The sequence below is a fragment of the Rattus norvegicus genome, chromosome 4, assembly GCF_021556685.1.
Source record: "Rattus norvegicus strain SHRSP/BbbUtx chromosome 4, alternate assembly SHRSP_T2T, whole genome shotgun sequence".
Taxonomy (NCBI): Eukaryota; Metazoa; Chordata; class Mammalia; order Rodentia; family Muridae; genus Rattus; species Rattus norvegicus.
In genome coordinates this window covers 61,869,171-61,886,594 of record NC_141537.1, presented here as the reverse complement: position 1 = coordinate 61,886,594, position 17,424 = coordinate 61,869,171, and the positions used below count along the sequence as shown (strand labels likewise).

General features: G+C 46.3%; 1 protein-coding gene across 1 annotated transcript in view; it reads left to right on the top strand.

Annotated features, from left to right (window-relative positions):
* Positions 1 to 17,424, top strand: part of Plxna4 (plexin A4) — a 457,443-nt gene that overhangs the window by 83,298 nt on the left and 356,721 nt on the right. Inside the window, 1 exon segment of the mRNA NM_001107852.3 lies at positions 10,612 to 10,794. Coding sequence (NP_001101322.2) covers positions 10,612 to 10,794 — 183 coding nt within the window.

Below are 17,424 nucleotides of genomic sequence, written 5' to 3'. Positions count from 1 at the left end.
CGAGTATACAAATGCATATGAGTATTTGTGCACGAGTCTCTTTCACTATGGCATAGCACAGCCTGAAATGGAATGCTGGACATCTTGTCTATCAACTCATGTATGTACCTCACTGATCACTCCAGATATGGGGTTCCCTTTGACTCATTTCATTTAGTAGCATCTTGGCAAGGATGCTGGCCAGGCAGTCCTGACCTTTGGGTTTCAGCACAGTGCCTGCTCATGAGCTATCAAAAGGCCAGTAAACAGTTCTCCTTTTGCTCTAACTTTATGCTAAAGAAGAAGTTGGTAAGACACTATATATTTCATAAAAAGTAAAAGAGAAACACACAAATGTTATTAGAAAGTAAGGGCAGGCCCGGAACTCCTTGGTGAGTACCAGTGATCCCCGCTCCACCCTGCACCCTCACCTCTGGTTATACTGTCCCTGTGGTTTATTGTGAGATCTACAACATCAGTATCTTCTTTGGCGAGGTTTGGGCTGTGTCTAACTGAGGTTACATTCAGTGTCTTCATCCCTAGAATGTGCTTGTTTGAGGCCTGCCTCCCTTTTTCCATGTACGCATAATGGAAGCTCAGACAGTGCACCAAAAGAAGACATCTTCTGAGTCACAGTCTTGTTGCTTTTTGTCTCCTATGTCCTTTAATTTTGCAAGGCTGAAGGGAATGATCACACATCCACACACTGGCAACTGCTCTCATTTCATTAACAAAGTTAGAGAGGGAAGGGACAACCAAGGGCACTTTCCTTATTCTATCTGTCCATTTAGATCCTTCGTCCCAGTGAATCTGGCTCCAAGTGCTGTCCACATACACATATTGGCATCCCCAAGAGCAAGGAAAACCAGTATCGTTCTCCATGTCATTACTGTGTCTCTGTCAGTGTTCCAAAATATAATGGGATCTGTTCTGCTGATTTATCCTGCATGCAGGCGACATTACCCAGACACACGGGCCGGAGGAGCAAGAGAGGAAGATACACGGCAACATGAGTGGAGCTAATAAAATTTATTCCCACTAACAAGGGAATGACCTACCCCATAATTCAGCCTGGTGAGCAGGGCCACTGCTTCCCTGTACCCGCCAGGAAACACACAAACTTAATCATCGTGGCATTCCTCACCTCAATTATAGTTCGAATGGTGGCTGTGGCTGCCTGCCTTAAACTCTGGGAGGGGGAGCAAGAGCTGGGATTGATGGGCAGTTTTGTATGGATGTCTCTGCCCCTGACAGGCAGCTGCTAGGGGCGGGAAAGCTAAGGTCTAGAAAGGGAGGGAAGCTTCCTGGTGGAGTTTTGGCTGGTATTGCTCACAAGGCTGAGAAACTTCTCTGGGAGTCCCCAGGGGTCCAGTTGGGGCCACTAGATTTGCTCCTGGCCTGGTTGCCACCTGCAGAGTTCTGATTCTCTTGCCAAGCTGGTCCATGGCTGTGGCCTGTGCAGGCCTCCATTGTGCCATGTCAATGGTTACTTATTAGAGGGAGGAACCCAGGGCCTTCAGCAGCAGGGCTAATGAGGAGAAGGTCACGGGTCCAGCCCCCAGTATCCTGACTGAGCTGCTCTCCGATGGTGCTGCTCAGCAACCCTTTGGAGGGCACATGGCAAACACTCGCTGCTGGTTATGACCTGGCTTGCAGAAAGCATGTCGGCATTAGTGCCCCTCTCCTGGGAATCCAGCAGAAATTAGTAGCCACAGAAGCCTATTAGAAGTCTAGCTTGTTATCACAACTATCGAAGGACTCCGTAGATGTCTGGTGACATTGGTCAACAGTTGATACCCAAATACACAGAGGTTTCAACACTAGTATAAAAAGAAACATTGCCTTAGTTGATGGCTTCCATTGCTCCATAGGTACAGAAGAAGTACAATAATTAAGCTTTGGAAGTTGCTTCTACTCCCCACCGAGCTTCTGGGACATAATTGGCTTTCTTCTGCACTGAAATTTCGCCCCTTCCATCCTTTATGAGATGCCTGGAAGCAGAGCTCTTGGTTCTTGGGAACATTGGCTACAATTTGTTGGGTTGTTTTTTCAGCCCTGAGACACTTTGCACTGAATCCCTTCAATAACATATTTGTCTAACTAGGCTACTGTGGCTGTGTCTTGCTGGCTCTCCCTCCTTTCCTCTGTACACATCCATTTTCCTTACAATTCCACTGAAAGGGACACAATAAAGAATCACTCTGAGATGATGCATTAGTAACTAAGTGGATGACTACAGTCCCCATTTCTGTCTCTGCTCTCTGTGTTCACAGCCTGGGTTCAGGGGCAACCTTCACCTCTAACAGTTCTTCCCTGGCTTCCTTCCTGCAGTAAGAGCCTCAGTAGAGCTGACAGAGAGGGTTAGGAATTATGAAGGAGAAAGCAAAGGTTATGCTCATCAGTGAAGCTATCAAAGGGTTGAAGGAGTGTGTGTGTGTGTGTGTGTGTGTGTGTGTGTGTGTGTGTGTGTGTGTTAATTCTTTGTTAGAGAAATGGTCGCTCAAACACATCTTACAGAGTAACAAACAGGCTTCTCAACAAGGCTAAACCTAAGCCTACCATAGTCTCCTGGAGTTCTTTCTAGGCTCCTAAGAGCCTCTGGGAGCCCTCTCTGTTTACCCCTGAGGAGACAGTAGAGCGTACACAGCCTCATCTCTAGAGGCCCATGCATGCAGTGCTTCAGGCCCTGGTGTATTTATGAGCACCCGAGGGGTCAGCAGCCATATTTGAGATATGGTTCCTAATAAGTGGGTGATCATTATCACTCTGTACTGCAGAGCCTCACAATCGGAATCTGTATTTAGACATGAGCTATTACAGCTTATCTGATCAATACCTCCTTTAAAAAGAAATCCCACATTCGTGTAATTCACTGGTGCTGGGTTTCTAGCAGAGGCTGGCTATGGGCAGCCCCTGCTGTGTGTGTGTGTGTGTGTGTGTGTGAGAGAGAGAGAGAGAGAGAGAGAGAGAGAGAGAGAGAGAGAGAGAGAGAGAGAGAGAGAGGTGTAATTAATGCAAAGAGGTTTGTGGTTTGTGAGAATGCAGAATTCCAGAGGTCCTCTATCCTAAGCATCTAAGCTGTGGCTTACAGATTTCTCTCCTTTTCCTCCTGTCTCACATGTTTTCAGAAAGCTTCACTTCCACCACTTCCACATTCTTCGGCATATGTGGACACTGGAGAGGAAGATACCAAATTTGATGATTGGCCAGGGACTGTCTCATCTCAAAACAGGGTTTGTTTGGTTATGACCAGGTTCTGGAAGTGACAGACAGCAGAAGTCCTTCTTTAGTAGTGGGCTTTGCTGTGCCTGAGCCTGGAAGATGCCCACTCTAAGGCTGCTGCCTAGCAACACAGTGGGCAGACATGAGGGGTTTTGTTGTTGCTGTTGTAGTTGTTTTTTTTTTTTCTGTCTTTTTGACCAGAAATTTGAATTTCAGTTTTCCCTGTAGCTTAATAGGTTACTAGGGCAGCTATAGTCAAGACTTGATTTTGTTTCCTATAAAATAGGTTGATTTAGACTGGTAATCTTACTTTCTTCCCTGGAATAGTACAAAAGAATGGTAGTATACTGTGTTCTAAGCCAAAAACAAACCATGGAGCAAAGACTAAGTCACCTCTGCAGAGTCTGTTTCTCTAGCAGCTGGTGGCCCTGGCCTTCCTTCCGTCCAGGGACACCTGAAGTAAGATACCAACCACTTGTCTAAACACAGCTTAGGTCTGTTTACCCAGTAGAGGAGGACACTTCGGGGGACATCAACTGAGTCTCTTATATCTTTATGTTCTTGGGACTTTCCTTAATGCTTGGTCTTTCATAAATATTCTGAAGCAAATTAATAAACAAAGATCTGTCAATAGCATTGTTCTCCCAGAAGCCCCCTTTCCCCCTTGCTCAAAACAAGGAGTTTCTCTAGGCTAAGGAACACCAGTACAGGCTTAGATGGACCTACAGCGGGAATTTTGGTGGCTTTCCTCCCTCATTTAATGGACAGGGATGGTGTCCCAGGGAAAGAGAATGCTGTGGGGGTGCCCAGAATTTCATAGGAAGCAGGGGCAATACTCCTCCCCCCAGGAAGGAGAGAAGGGCTCTTTTGCTGCTTGTGTAAAGACTCTTCTGTTTGCTGCCCTCAGAGCAAGTGTAGAACAATGTCTGGCCTTTCATTTTCCTTCCTGGGATTCAGCAAAGTCCAGCAGGTACATCCATGGTCAGAGTAGCCAGCCAACTCCATCCATCACACTGGCTCACCTGACCTGCATTTCTAGGCCAGTATGGGCTGTTTGTAAGAAGTGGATGCCTGGGGTGAGAGGGGAAGCCTGTAGCTATGGTAAAGACTATGTCCCAGAGCTCAGCTAATTGGTCCACAGGGGGATGGACCTCCTGACCCCTACCTCGTTAGCACTGCCTTTGGACCACTGAGCTCTGGCCTAGTTCTGACCTTTCTGTAATAAGGGTTCACTAGGTTTCTGATAAAGGTAGGGCAGCTGGGGGCCAGGGAAAGTTTCTCTGTGTGGCACGGAAGGGGCTGCAAGGAGAAGACCAGGGTGCCCACCAGCTAGGGTGGGCAGCATCAGGATCAGGTGCCAACCCACCTCTTGCCTTATGGTCTTCAAGAGGGACTGGCATGGCTCCCAACATGATGGTTGGGTCCTTAAGAGCTGTTCACTATACCTAAGGTTGGCGGGTGATTCTGAGGGTGTGGTTCTCACCCTTCCTAGTACTGTGACCCTTTAATACAGTGCTTCATGTTGTGGTGACCGCAACCATAAAATTATTTTTGTTGCTACTTCATAATTGTAATCTTGCTACTGTTATGAATCCTAATGTAAATATCTGATGTACATATGGTCTTAAAGTGACCCACATGAAAGGGTGGTTTGACCACCAAAGGGGTCACAACCCACATGCTGAGAACTGCTGTTCTTAGGGGTTGAAAGAGAACCCCCACAGTTTCCCTTGCCTTCTCAGTCTGGGCTCCTCAAGTGGCTGCCTTGTGGTTCTGTCCCAGAGCCAGGGGACATTGACAGAAGAAGGAAGCTGGCAGTGTTTTCAGCCCCCTCTCAGTGGCGATGATAGAGCTTTTCAGAGTGCCAGTCTCTGCAGAGTGGGAGCAATTTCCCTGTAATTGGTAAAGTAACCGTAACTGCTCTGTCATTTGTATGTAGCGACACGTAATTGCACGGTAACCTTTGCTGCTGTGTGCGAGGGAAGCGTGGTAAGCTATTAGATTGTAATTCGGACTGTCAGCTATGGCTTCCCATGCCACCTTACCAAGGCTGCTGGTGCTCTGCAGGCCACTGGGTAGCTGCTGTGGGGGGCCTTAGACATTTAGGTTCAACTTGGGTGGGGTGCTACTATGCAATGACCTCTGTGAGGGGATAAAACCCAGTGTGCAGATACCTACTCTCTCCTCAGTAGGGACAAAGGCCACTCTGGTATCTTTGAAAACATAGAAACGCTAAGAAGGGCATGAAGATGTGGTCTCCTTGACCCCATTCACACTTTCTGAGGAGTGAGTTTAATTGAGACACAAGTTTTGCTTTTTTAAGAACGTGGTCCATCTTCTGGATCCAAGAGACCCTTTTTTTTGCTTCTTTATTTAGCCTCTTGGATCCAATTTCTTACCCCATCCTGAAAGTCAGTTCTAGTCACTTAATCTCCACATTCCTGAGGTAGAAACTGTGTATCTCCTCAGTACTGCTGAGAAGACTCACCAAAGTTAGCCAGTTTGTCTTCAGCTGGCAAGTAATAGCTCTCATTCTTGTAGCATTTGCTGAGTGGTAGACTATGTTCTGTCTGGGTTAGATGACTGAGTGGTAGACTGTGTTCTGTCTGGGTTAGATGACTGAGTGGTGGACTGTGTTCTGCATGGGTTAGATCTTTATCAGCCCCATGGAATATATTCTGGTATCACAATTGCCATATTAAAATGATACATCTTAGTTGAATGATTTACCCAAGGGTACAAAGTTCAGATTGGCAAACCTAATTCTAAATTGTTAACTACTGGGAAACCAAAGCTTTTACTTGGTCATCTATCTATCTGTTTGCCACCCTGCTGTCCAGCCACCAATCTGTTTACCTCATGTGTCTTAGCGCATGAAGCAAGCGCTAAGCTACGAGTACAAAGATGTATAAAGCATTGTCCCTGTCCTCATTCTCAGAGTCGCTAGAATATAGTGAGTCATTCATCTTAAGTTAGAGCTACATATTAAAAAATGTAAATAGAACTTATTATTAAAAATTCTTGCAAATAAAGAAAAGGTAGCAAACACCAAAATTAACCAGACGCAAATTCTATACAACTTAATGAACTCATATCCTTAATTAGAGTTGGTATTCAGAATGGAAGCTGTGAGGATTACATTAAACTTCTCACTTTCAGTATCAAATAGATTTTATGCACTTATCCGCCACCAAAACCAAAGATCCATGACAGCATTAGAACTATTATAACAATTGACTTTGTATTCTTTCTCTTAAATTGTCTCCTTCATGAGACATTCATCTCAGTCCTTTCTCATCTCCTAACACTTAGTCTTTCTTATGTTCTATCCTTCGGGTTATACTGTACCTACGTGCATATTTGTTTACATATGTTCAGAAATTATTGGCTAGCTTCTATACTGCTAACCACTGGGAAATCAAAGCCTTTACTTGGTCATCCATCTACCCATCTGTCTGTCTACCCTTCCATCCATCTACCTATCTGTTTACTATATATGTCTTATCTACTATGAACTGGGCACTGAGCTAAGCGTCTAGCGATGCTTAAACCATGTTCTCTGGCCTCACTCTCAGTGTCCCCAGAATGCACTGAGTCACTCATCTAAATTTATATCGCATGAATTCTATGAGGACTTTGGGGGACAGTAGAAGGAAAAATAAGATGTCCCTTTGGTCATAAGATAGAAGACAGAGGCTGTCTGTCTCTAGTCTGTCAGCAGCATTCACATGTATTCCCTTTTGATGACCTTCCTTTGTAAGAATAGAACTCATTGGCCAGCCAGCCTAGCTGAATCAAACAACTGAGACCCTTCTCTAAAGATAAGTAAAAAGTGGTTGAGGAAGTTACCTGTTATTGACCTCTGGCTTCTACATGCTGTTTAGTCCTATGTGCACATGAATACATGAAAACACACACACACACACACACACACACACACACACACACACACACACACACACTGCTGGCTGGCAGCTATAACATGCTCATGGGAATTTCTAGAGTAACTGGAGAGAGAGCCCAGACCTGGGTCTGCAGGCACAGCTAGACTCCTGATTACAGCCTAGTCCTGGCCCCTGTGATGACTGTGGCTCTAATAATACTGTTAATGGGGCCCTGGGGAAGACCCATCTAGGGTCAGAGCAAATACTCTGACCCTAGTCACCAGGTACTTAGGAATGCATACCATCCTCACCTGCCCAAGACTTTCACCAATCAGCCAGGAGCCCAGGCATCTGCACTGTATGGCCATATGCAGGTCTGAGGGAGAATCTTCCAGATCTTTTCCCTGTGCTGCAATTATCCTGAGGCTACAGCTCAGGAAACTGCAGGGGCTTCAGCTCCCCACATCCATTATGTGTCCTGTACTGGGCTGGATTTTTACTAACAAATTCACATAAGATATCTTCCTTCACTGAAGAGCTTCCAGGTCACAGGCAGCCTTTTTCATTGCCTCATCCAGTTCTTGCCTTGGCCCTGCCTTGCTGTTTGACAGCCGAGGAAGGTGAACCTCAGGACATTAGGAACAAGTTATACCTCAGAAACAGCCCGTTGGCTATGCAAAGCCTGTCCTTTGACATTGTCTCAGAACTTCACTGTGGAAGCATCCCTCCCCTGGCGCTCTAGCTTTGAGGAATCTAAGAAAGGGCACACCTCAGGACTGATGGACAACCTCAGCAACCCACTTGTTTAAAGGCCTGGATCACCGGAGGACTCATTCAGGGGAAAACCTGACCCCCAGGGAAGCCAGGGGTGGAGGGTATCATTTTCCATTAGGTTACCCATGAGCCCCCAGCTGCATCTTCAATCTCCTTTGAGCTGAAAGACAATACTAAGGCAGGGAATGGGATGCTGAGTTTCACACAGGTGTGGAGACAGAATCTGCCTCCTGACAGGGCCTGGCAGGGAGCCCTGTGATCCAAGATAAGCAGAATCCCCAGCTCAGACAGCCAGGCTGGGCTACCCTAGCTTCCTTCTGGTGAAAACATTCCTCACCTGGGCCTCTTGCTGTGAGGTGCTGCAGAGGGAGAGAATCACAAGGCAGGCCACTCTCTGCCTCTGACAGCATGACTTCATGATGCAGTTGCTTGACTGCATGACTCTGTTTTTGTAGGTGGCTGGTGATTTGTTTGTGTTTTGCCCAGCTAAGGGGAAAAAAAACTGTTTGGTAATCCTGGCCACTCCAATGGTCTCCTAGATGAAAGTGGAGAAAGTCCAGATTTCACCTTGCCTCAGGTTAATTAGGGGTGTGTGGAGGATGGCAGTAGGGGACTACAAACACGGGCTCCCTCTCTTCCTGCCTCGGGTTCCCCTTGTGCTGAGTAGATGACCATGCAGCTTCATCTACCTGGAAGATGGGTCAAAATAGGCAGAATACAAACTTTGCTGGTTGCAGAGATCTTTGTAGCCCAACTCACGCTCAGAACACTAGGGACTCGGATTCTTTGTGAACCGGAGTCAGCAATGTTTAAAGACTGTGAGGCTTCTAGGCACCCCAGGCTGCCCTGGAAACACCTGGCAGGTTGCCATAGTTACATCTAACAAGGGATAGGCATATTCTCTTAACCTGGATCTTTCTTTCTCTTGTCTATCCATCTTTTACCGACCACCTGTCTCCTTTCTCGTTTTTCTCACAATAGGAAGAAAGATGCAGGTGAGACACGATCTTGAAGTTTTGTCATAAATGTTGCTCTGTTTTTTGTTTTGTTTTGTTGTTGTTGTTGTTTGGTTTGGTTTGGTTTGTGATGGAAGGGAAGAGTTTTGTTGGATCTGAGCTGTTGGACCAGGTGACTGCAGCAGAGGCTGGAGGTGACCAAAGGTACGAACAGACATTTGTTCCACATGTGGAAGAAGAGGAGAGGCTAGAGAACTTTCAGTGTTCAGTAAGTAATGCTCCCACTCTGGTGCCTATTGCCACTCCCCTTCAGGAAGGGAATGAAAGAGCCCTAGGCCCTGGAGAACTGAGTTGGCCACTTTCACTGGGTTGTGTTGGCAGGAGCCTGCCTGCTCTTCCCCAATGCCTCTTGCTTTGCCTGGCTTTAAGCCTTTAAAAAAAGCAACACCTTCTATTTTATTTCTCTCCCTTCTCTGAAAAGTCCAAAGACGTTTACAGGCCCAATCTTGACAGACTTTATGGTAGCCCATCAAAAGGCAGGGACTGTGTCCTTCATCTTTATAGTCTGAAAAATAAAAAGCACAGGAAGACAGAGTAACTCTTTGGATGCCACACAGCGTCTCCAGGAAAGGAACAGAAATCCAGTAAGTTCCTAGCACCTTGGAGGAGCCTGAGCTAACCCAGGGCTGCTTGAGGGGAGTGTGAGAATTCTCCACAGCCACTGTAGAGGTCTTTACCCTCCAGGACCCAGTAGAACTCAAACAGGACTCCACAGTTGCATGGGATCCTCTATGTTAGAAGTAACTGGAAGTCTGGCATGAAGAGTCAAGTTTTGGGGGAAAGATGGGGAAATTGGCCCAGGAATCCTTCCTCTTGACCCTTGACCCCTAAAGGCTGTATTTCCTAGAGTTGGAGATGAGTTGGGTCATTGGTATCACTGACTATCAAAGAACTCAGAGGTGTAAATTGGTTTGAGAATGATGTTTGGGAAAGCTTGAGACCAGGCGCCTTCCTTCTTAAGGACTTTTCTATGACCTAGTATTAAGGCTGTTTCCCAGTATGGTATCCAAGAGCTCCTTTTATGTGGAACATCTTGGGGAGCTTGATCCACAGATCTTGTTGTAGGAAAGTTTACTACAGGCACGACAAATGTACATCTGCCCTCTTCACTGTGCTGGAGGAGACAGCATCTGAGAGCAGCAGCATGAGCAGGTACAAACGTGGCTCCTTCAAACCCCACTTCTTTGCTGATCATCTGTCTGTGGCTCTCTGATCCTGTTGGCCACACTTTAAGAGTCCAGGCTGCATTCTCTCCCTTTGAGCTCTCAGCGCCACATCGGCTCCAAAGTCAGTGGGTAGACACACAGTCGTGGAGGTCATTCCTCTGACACCAGAGCCCAGGTATTTGTGGCCCATGCAGGGGGCTATCCCAGAACTTTTCAATACAGCAATGAAGGTGGATGGTCACACCCACCATGATGGCACTTAGAAGGGTCCTTGAAGATGCTGTGGTGCAAGGTGAGAGGCACCGCCAAGGATCTGTGCTGCTGCCGTGGGCTTGCAGCTGTCTACTTGGGAGAATGTAGACAAACCATCTAGCATCTCTACAGCTGAGCTTGTAAAACAAAACAAAACATACAGATCAACCAACCAACCAACAAACAAACAAAAACCCAAAGGATTCAGACTAAACGGTCCATTGCTAAGGAGTCGTCTGGCTCTGGACCTTCCTGGCTCCACACCTGTGCCATTTCCCACCCTTCTCTTTCCTAACTTTTCTCCCATTTAATTTTCAGCTCCTTACCATTGATGACAACTTCTGTGGCCTGGATATGAATGCTCCTCTGGGAGTGTCTGAAATGGTACGTGGCATTCCAGTCTTCACAGAAGACAGGGACCGCATGACCTCCGTCATCGCATACGTCTACAAGAATCACTCTCTGGCCTTCGTGGGCACCAAAAGTGGCAAGCTAAAAAAGGTAGGAATGAGATGCGATTGTTTTAGTTAGTGTGAAGACAGTCGGTCCCCACAGTGTTTCACTGTCATGGGCCTGGTGTGCCGGGAAGACAGATTTGAGCTGAGGAGATAGGCTGCTGTTGAGGGGATGGCGGTTGCGCGTCCTTTCTCTGCCTTTATTTGTAGACTGTTGTGCGAATTGGGCGGCCTGAGTGGGTGGATTCGCCCTTCCCTAGAGCTGGCATGCACATGAGAATTGTTAGGCCAGCCTTGCTAGGTGGTTCCAAATGGTGTATTCTATTCTACTTGGCCTTGCGCCCTTAGGCAAGGGCCCTATTAAGTCTAGGTGGCTGGAAGAGGTGGACTGGGGGGAGGGCTGTGCCTGTTCCTCTTGTTCCAGCCCTTACGGGCTGGTGCATCCATCTGGCATTCATTCAGGGAACAGATGGAGCAATGTGCAGACCTGCTTGAGAGCTGCTAATGGGGCTAAGAGCCAGCCTGTGAGAGAGCGACGCCATTGCTGAAGTAGAAGCAAAGAAGTGGTTTATGGATGGATGGAATCATATGGTCCGGAGAACTTGGCGTGTGACCCTTGTCCTAGCACAATGGGCAACCTTGGCTCACTGGCAGTCTCAGGTGTGTTTGCCCATTCAGAAATGTTCTCAGCCATGGATTCTCAGGGGGATTCGGAGTGGCTTTATTGTGTGTATCTCTGATGGGGCTAAGTGCCTATCTAACGGTGGAAGCCAGAGCCCTGCTTTCTGTTGGCTGGTTATTCGATGTTCTTTAGCTTGTCTTATTTAGGCTCCCCTTGGCAATTTCCAAACACTGTGTGATTCGGATGAAGTAAAATGATGAAGACTGAACCTTGGTCCATCCTTTCCCTTTGATTTATGTCTCGGTGTTAACTTTGAATGGTTATGAGTGAGAACATATTCTATGTCAGTCTAGAAAACTGTGTCTATCCTACCATCATATTATGTAACATCACAGCAACCACTTCCTTCCTGTGGACTTGATATCCAAGCATAGGCTGCAGTGTGGAGGGCATGTGAGACAGGATCAGGAATGAGTGGTAGGTATATAGAATAATTACTGAATATCTGGAATAGAAAACAGGGCCTGCTACTAGAGTGCCATGGTACTCAGAAGAAAGCAAACATGGACTGTGGGCTTAATTTCATACTCCATTTCCATGTCCTGTCAGCAGTGCCACAGCTGAAAGACAATTTACCCATTGCCTGCACATCCCCAAGAAGTGTATGTCCTGCATCCCTGCCCTTCTTGCTGCTTGGGATTTCTATCCATATATTGAAGTGAGTTCTGTAGATGGCCAGAGATTGTGTGGCAAGGTGTTGGTCCTCAAACAGTTCTAATGTCTAATTGCTGCCACCTGTCTGCTTCTTCCTTTCCGGCTCCCTCCTGACCATATCAATCATTCTGTCGCTGTGGGAGATGTGGCTAGCTTTTGGTTTTCTTCAGACTGAGGCTTCAAGTTTTGAGTGAACTAGGAAATCAGACCTCCAAACTTGCCGAATCCAGTGGGTCTAGGTAAAATCACGAAGAGAAGTCTGTGAGTTTTCTTGTAGTCAGAGACCTTGTGGTGTCTGTGCTGGCTAATGAGGGTTCTGCTTTCACTATTACTCACTTTGCTGGAAAAGTACATTTTAAATCTCAGTGGCATGCTGCTGTTTGGATCATCTGTGAAATGCTTGGCATTACTGGGAGATGGGGAAAGCTGGGGGTGGGGGTGGGACTGGTACACGGTTCGTCTCATCCTTGAATGGAATGGCACAATCCCATCCCTTTTTCTGTTTTTTTCCCCCTCTTTTGCTCCCTGACTCATATAAAATTTTTCCCCATTACACGCTGTTGCATCATGTTATATCAACTTGACAATAGCCCAAAATGACAAGGCCAAGTGAAATTAGACTGGAACCTCCTAAATTTTGAGTCCAAATTATCCTTTCTCTCTTAATAAGTTAATTGTCTTGGGTATTTTGGGATAGTGATAAGACACTGTCCAAAACAATCACCATACACAATTCGTACAATGAAGTGTCTATTGACTGGCTACACTGGCTCCCACGGGGACACTAAACACTGTAAGTACACAAGTACTTTGGGTTGCTTTAATGCTTCCCACGAATGAGCCCCATCTTAGTACATTGGAGAATCGCCTTTCCTCATCACCCTAAAACATGGTTATCTATGGAATCTCAGACTAGCGTTCCAGACAGAATGGCTCCTGGATGAGGAGCAATTTTGTCATTTTTAGAGCCGTTTAGACTATGTTGCAAGTGTCAGGGATGTGGAGAGTTCTTTGTGTATAATGGAGGAGTTATTCAGGAAAATACACCTTTTTATTCTGGACTTGACTGCACTGTAAATCTGAAGTGGTTTAGAACAGTGCAACAGCCTGTCTCCTGCCACTGAGGCTCAATGTCACACAGCTCGATGAGTGGGGGATGAGCACAGCAGATGAGTAAATGCACAGAAACCACCCTTCTGGGGGCATGTAGGGGCAAAGCCATGCATAGACAACAGGCAACACCTAATGGAATATTTGGAACATTCTCAGCCGCATGCAGGCTGGCATTTACCATCTTCCCCTTGGATGCGTTTGTGTAAGAACGGTCCAGCTTGAGCCACCTGGGATGTTAAATTTAATATCCAAGCAGTGGTGGGGCTGGTGAGGCATACATATCTGAAAGCTAAGAGTAGAGTTGTCGGATGGTGGGAAATAAGCTTGCGGTGGGGGTGGGGGAGCGTACCACCTAGGCAGCCAAACTTTCTGCTCCACAGGTTCAGAGTGGCAGCCGCTTAATAGCTTTGCACGAGTGTGGCCCGCGCTTCTGCAGACTCAGCACAGCCAGCCCAGGGGACAGTCTGAGTAGGAAAAGGAAGGCAGGGCTGCCATGTCGTCTGTTGTTTGAAATAATAAAAAGCGAAAGTGGCCCGTTTGTTTATTTTCCTAGACAATAGAATTTCCCACCACCAGTGGCTCAAGGTCACCACGCCCCTTTCCCTGCAATAACTCTGATTTGCTTTTCCCAGAGGTTATCAGACCCACTGCCACCTTTCTGGGCAGAGACCCAGCCATAGCCGACTGGAGGCTGCAGCTGAACTTTGCAGCAAGTTTTGTGAGGCACCGAGCCTGGGGTGTAGGAATAATGACAATCATACAGCAGCCATAATTACGGAGTTGGCGTCTTCCAGCCCTGTAATAATCTCTGGAGTGTACAAGGGCCTTTCAGAGTTCTTTACAGCATGACGAGGGGCTGGAAGTGGGCAAGGTGGGCGGGAAGGGCTTGGGTGGTTGCTGAGAGTAAGAGAAGTTGGCTGTGGGCTTTAGGGACCTGGGAGCTAGACTCCAGCTATCCATAGGCTGCCCTGGAGATTACTGACTTTTCATTTTGTTTGAAAGGTATGAGTTCCAATTATTTGCAGCCTTGCCTTTGATGACCATAATTTCATTCCTTGAGTGCATATCACATAAGGCAAGGGGAAGGGAGGTGAGGAAAGTGCCAATTTGGTTGTCTTTTGTATTTTCTGGTGTGTGTGTGTGTGTGTGTGTGTGTGTGTGTGTGTGTGTGTATTTGACAGACATTCCCGTGGTGAACATAAAAGGCATGTTCTGTTAAGAAATCTGGCATATAAATGCTGAAACCATCAGGAGGTGCCCAGGAACTCAGAGGAACCCACAGCCTGTTAAAATTTCATCTGCAGGCAAAATCCATGAAGCAAACACCATCTTGACTTGCTTTAGGTTGTCTGCGTGAATGCTGGGGTATCTAGATTAAAAATCTGCTTGCTTAAATATCTCATCAGCAATCCTTTCTGACTCTCCCTCTCTTTGCACCAAGCGATCATATTTTATAGCTGCTGATCATCAGTGAATTACTGCCTGACAACAGGAGGAGAGGCTGACGTTTATTGTGAACCACAACATCATAAACTTGCACCGGAGATGTGATCTTGTCTTTCCCAAGTAACTTTCTGCCATGTGTTACACTGTTCGGTAGCTAAGAGGTGGGACACCCACCAGTGTTAGTTAATCAGATTTCATTTGACTCATGGTTCAGGGAATACAATCCACCCTGGGTTGGAAGGTATGGTGGTGGGGCTGGCTCTGTCCATGGCAGCAGGTGACTGCTTTCTCACATCTCTGTGGAACAGGATACATAGGAGGGAAATACTGAAGCTTGGAGGCTTTCTCTTCTTTCTTTTTATTCAGATGAGGACCCAGTCAGCATTCAGGATTAATATTAGCCTCCTTGGTTAATCCTCTGCGGAGACACAAAGGTGCATGTCACTAACACCCTAGTCATTTCTTAATCCTATCAAGTTGACAATTAAAATGAGCCATGCTGGAGCCTGCAGCAGGATGTGTGTTTGAGGAGAGCATGCCGAAGCACTCCAACCAGCCCAACAGCCCAGAATGGGAGCTGAGTGTGTGTCCATGTGGAGTCAATTTGAGTGTAAAACACAATGCGACCTTCATTACAATGTCCCACAGATTGTTTCCACTATCTTACTTTTCTGTCCTGCATCTGTTTTAAACCAATTAGCTGTGTTCCATGCGTCTACAGGGGTGAACCAGACCCAGGTTGAGGTGGGTCATGAAGACTCACACCAGGTACCATTCAGAGGACAGCTTCTCGTGATTGAGCAAGCCAAGATGGCGTTTGGCTTCATGGGTTTTGCCTGTAGATGAACTTTGAACAGGCAGTGGTTTCCTCTTAGTTCCTGGGCATCTCCTGAGGGTTTCAGAACATGTTTTTTATGTTCACCATAGAACATAATGGTGGGGGGCACAAGCATAAACACTTGAGACACACAAAGACACAGAAAGACACACACACACACACACACACACACACAGAGAGAGAGAGAGAGAGAGAGAGAGAGAGAGAGAGAGCTGTATCATATCTGAGGCTCCAGCTCTGCTTTCTGCTCCCTCATACATCTGGGAATTCTTTTCAAATTTTGGATTCTGGAAATTTCAGTGTAGTTTAATTAAAAATAAATCCAGGCAAGATAAAAATAAATTTTGGCAAGATGTCTCAGAGGGTAATGGTGCTTGCCACACAAGCCTGAGGACCTGAGTTCAATCTCTGGGAACCCACATTAAGGGAGAAAGAACTGCCTTCACAACATTATCCTCTGATTTCCACATATGCACCATGACACAAGCATGTAGACACACACACACACACACACACACACACACAAAGCCACACATGCAAACACACATATACACATTATAATCAATAAAATGTAAAATGAACCCATGCCATGTAGAGCTGGGCAGATGGGTGGAAGTGTCTGGAAATCTAGTTCAGGGTTGGGACTCTGTGTGTTGACCAGGAGCAAAGCAGAAATTGTACTCTGCTGATTCAAGTTTGACCATTCAGCTTGGTTGTGCAGTGAACTTTTCCAAGTGAACTGCTACTGTGAATTTGCATACGTTAGGAACAAACAGGAAGGAAAGAGTGTGAAAGGATTAGTCCTGAGCCACTTCCTGCATGGAGATGAACCTTCCTGGAGGCCTGGTAACTGTGTCCATGGTTCTGTTTGTTTGCATGTCTTATTCTGGTCTTTGCTAGTGTTAAACCTTCATGAATTTTAATTTAACCTATGCTTTCTGTATAAGACCTGAGGTTGAAGGTGCTGCAGCCCAGGATCCTCCTCTGGGTCCACCCCTAACCAGGGACAGAGGCCATTATGTCACCAGTCTCTGAACCCTTATAGCATCCCACCCAGAATAACTTTGCCTTACTTTGACGTGTCTGCTTCTGGGCATTTCGCTCACCTCATCTTGATCTCCTCTGGTGTGTCTTATGGTTTCTCTTCATGTTGTACCCAGTAAGTAAGGGGATGAGCCAAGCTGGTGAACTCTCTGCCCTTTCTTGCATATTTTATGTGATTGATACTATGAAGTCCCAACCATCCTTTTTATCATGAATATTTCTACATTGGTCTTCTTTTCTTACCTCCTCTTATTTTTTTATGACTTTGCTCATGGGTCCATCTACTTTCTCCAAAGGGATCTCAAGTGGTCATTTAGAAGCAAGCGTAGCACGCCTTTACTGTGTTCTCTGCCTCCTTCAAGGCAGCTTGACAGCCATGTCTGGATTTTGACACCTTCTCTCCTGGCTCCCTGCAAAACATATATTGGGATCCCCAGCAAACAGTGCCTCAGGGGCACCTGTCACTCTCTTCCCCAGGGGAATCAGCGTTAGGGTTCATGATTGAACGACATTGTTAGAAATGAGTTTTGTCAATTCAGAATGTATTGGTACACACGCCACTTGTTTGGATTGTATGTGTGTCTATACATTGGTGTGGAAAGATCCTGACCACAAATTCAAATGAAAAGACATTGAAATTGAAGAGAGGACCACTGAACCACCCCAAATCGTAGCATGCATTCAGACAACTGGTACACAGATGTCAGGCACACTGGAGGAATTTCTCCAGTGAAATAGGCAATGGAAGAAAAATATGATGCTTTACAAGAATATGTCATTAGGAGGAAACCTAGCAGCGTATCAGGAGTCTGGCCATGTAACCAAGACAACAAAGATGAGAAAGGATGAGAGATGTGATATGCTGAGGAAGAAGGGAGCAACAGAAGGGGAGAAGGCCC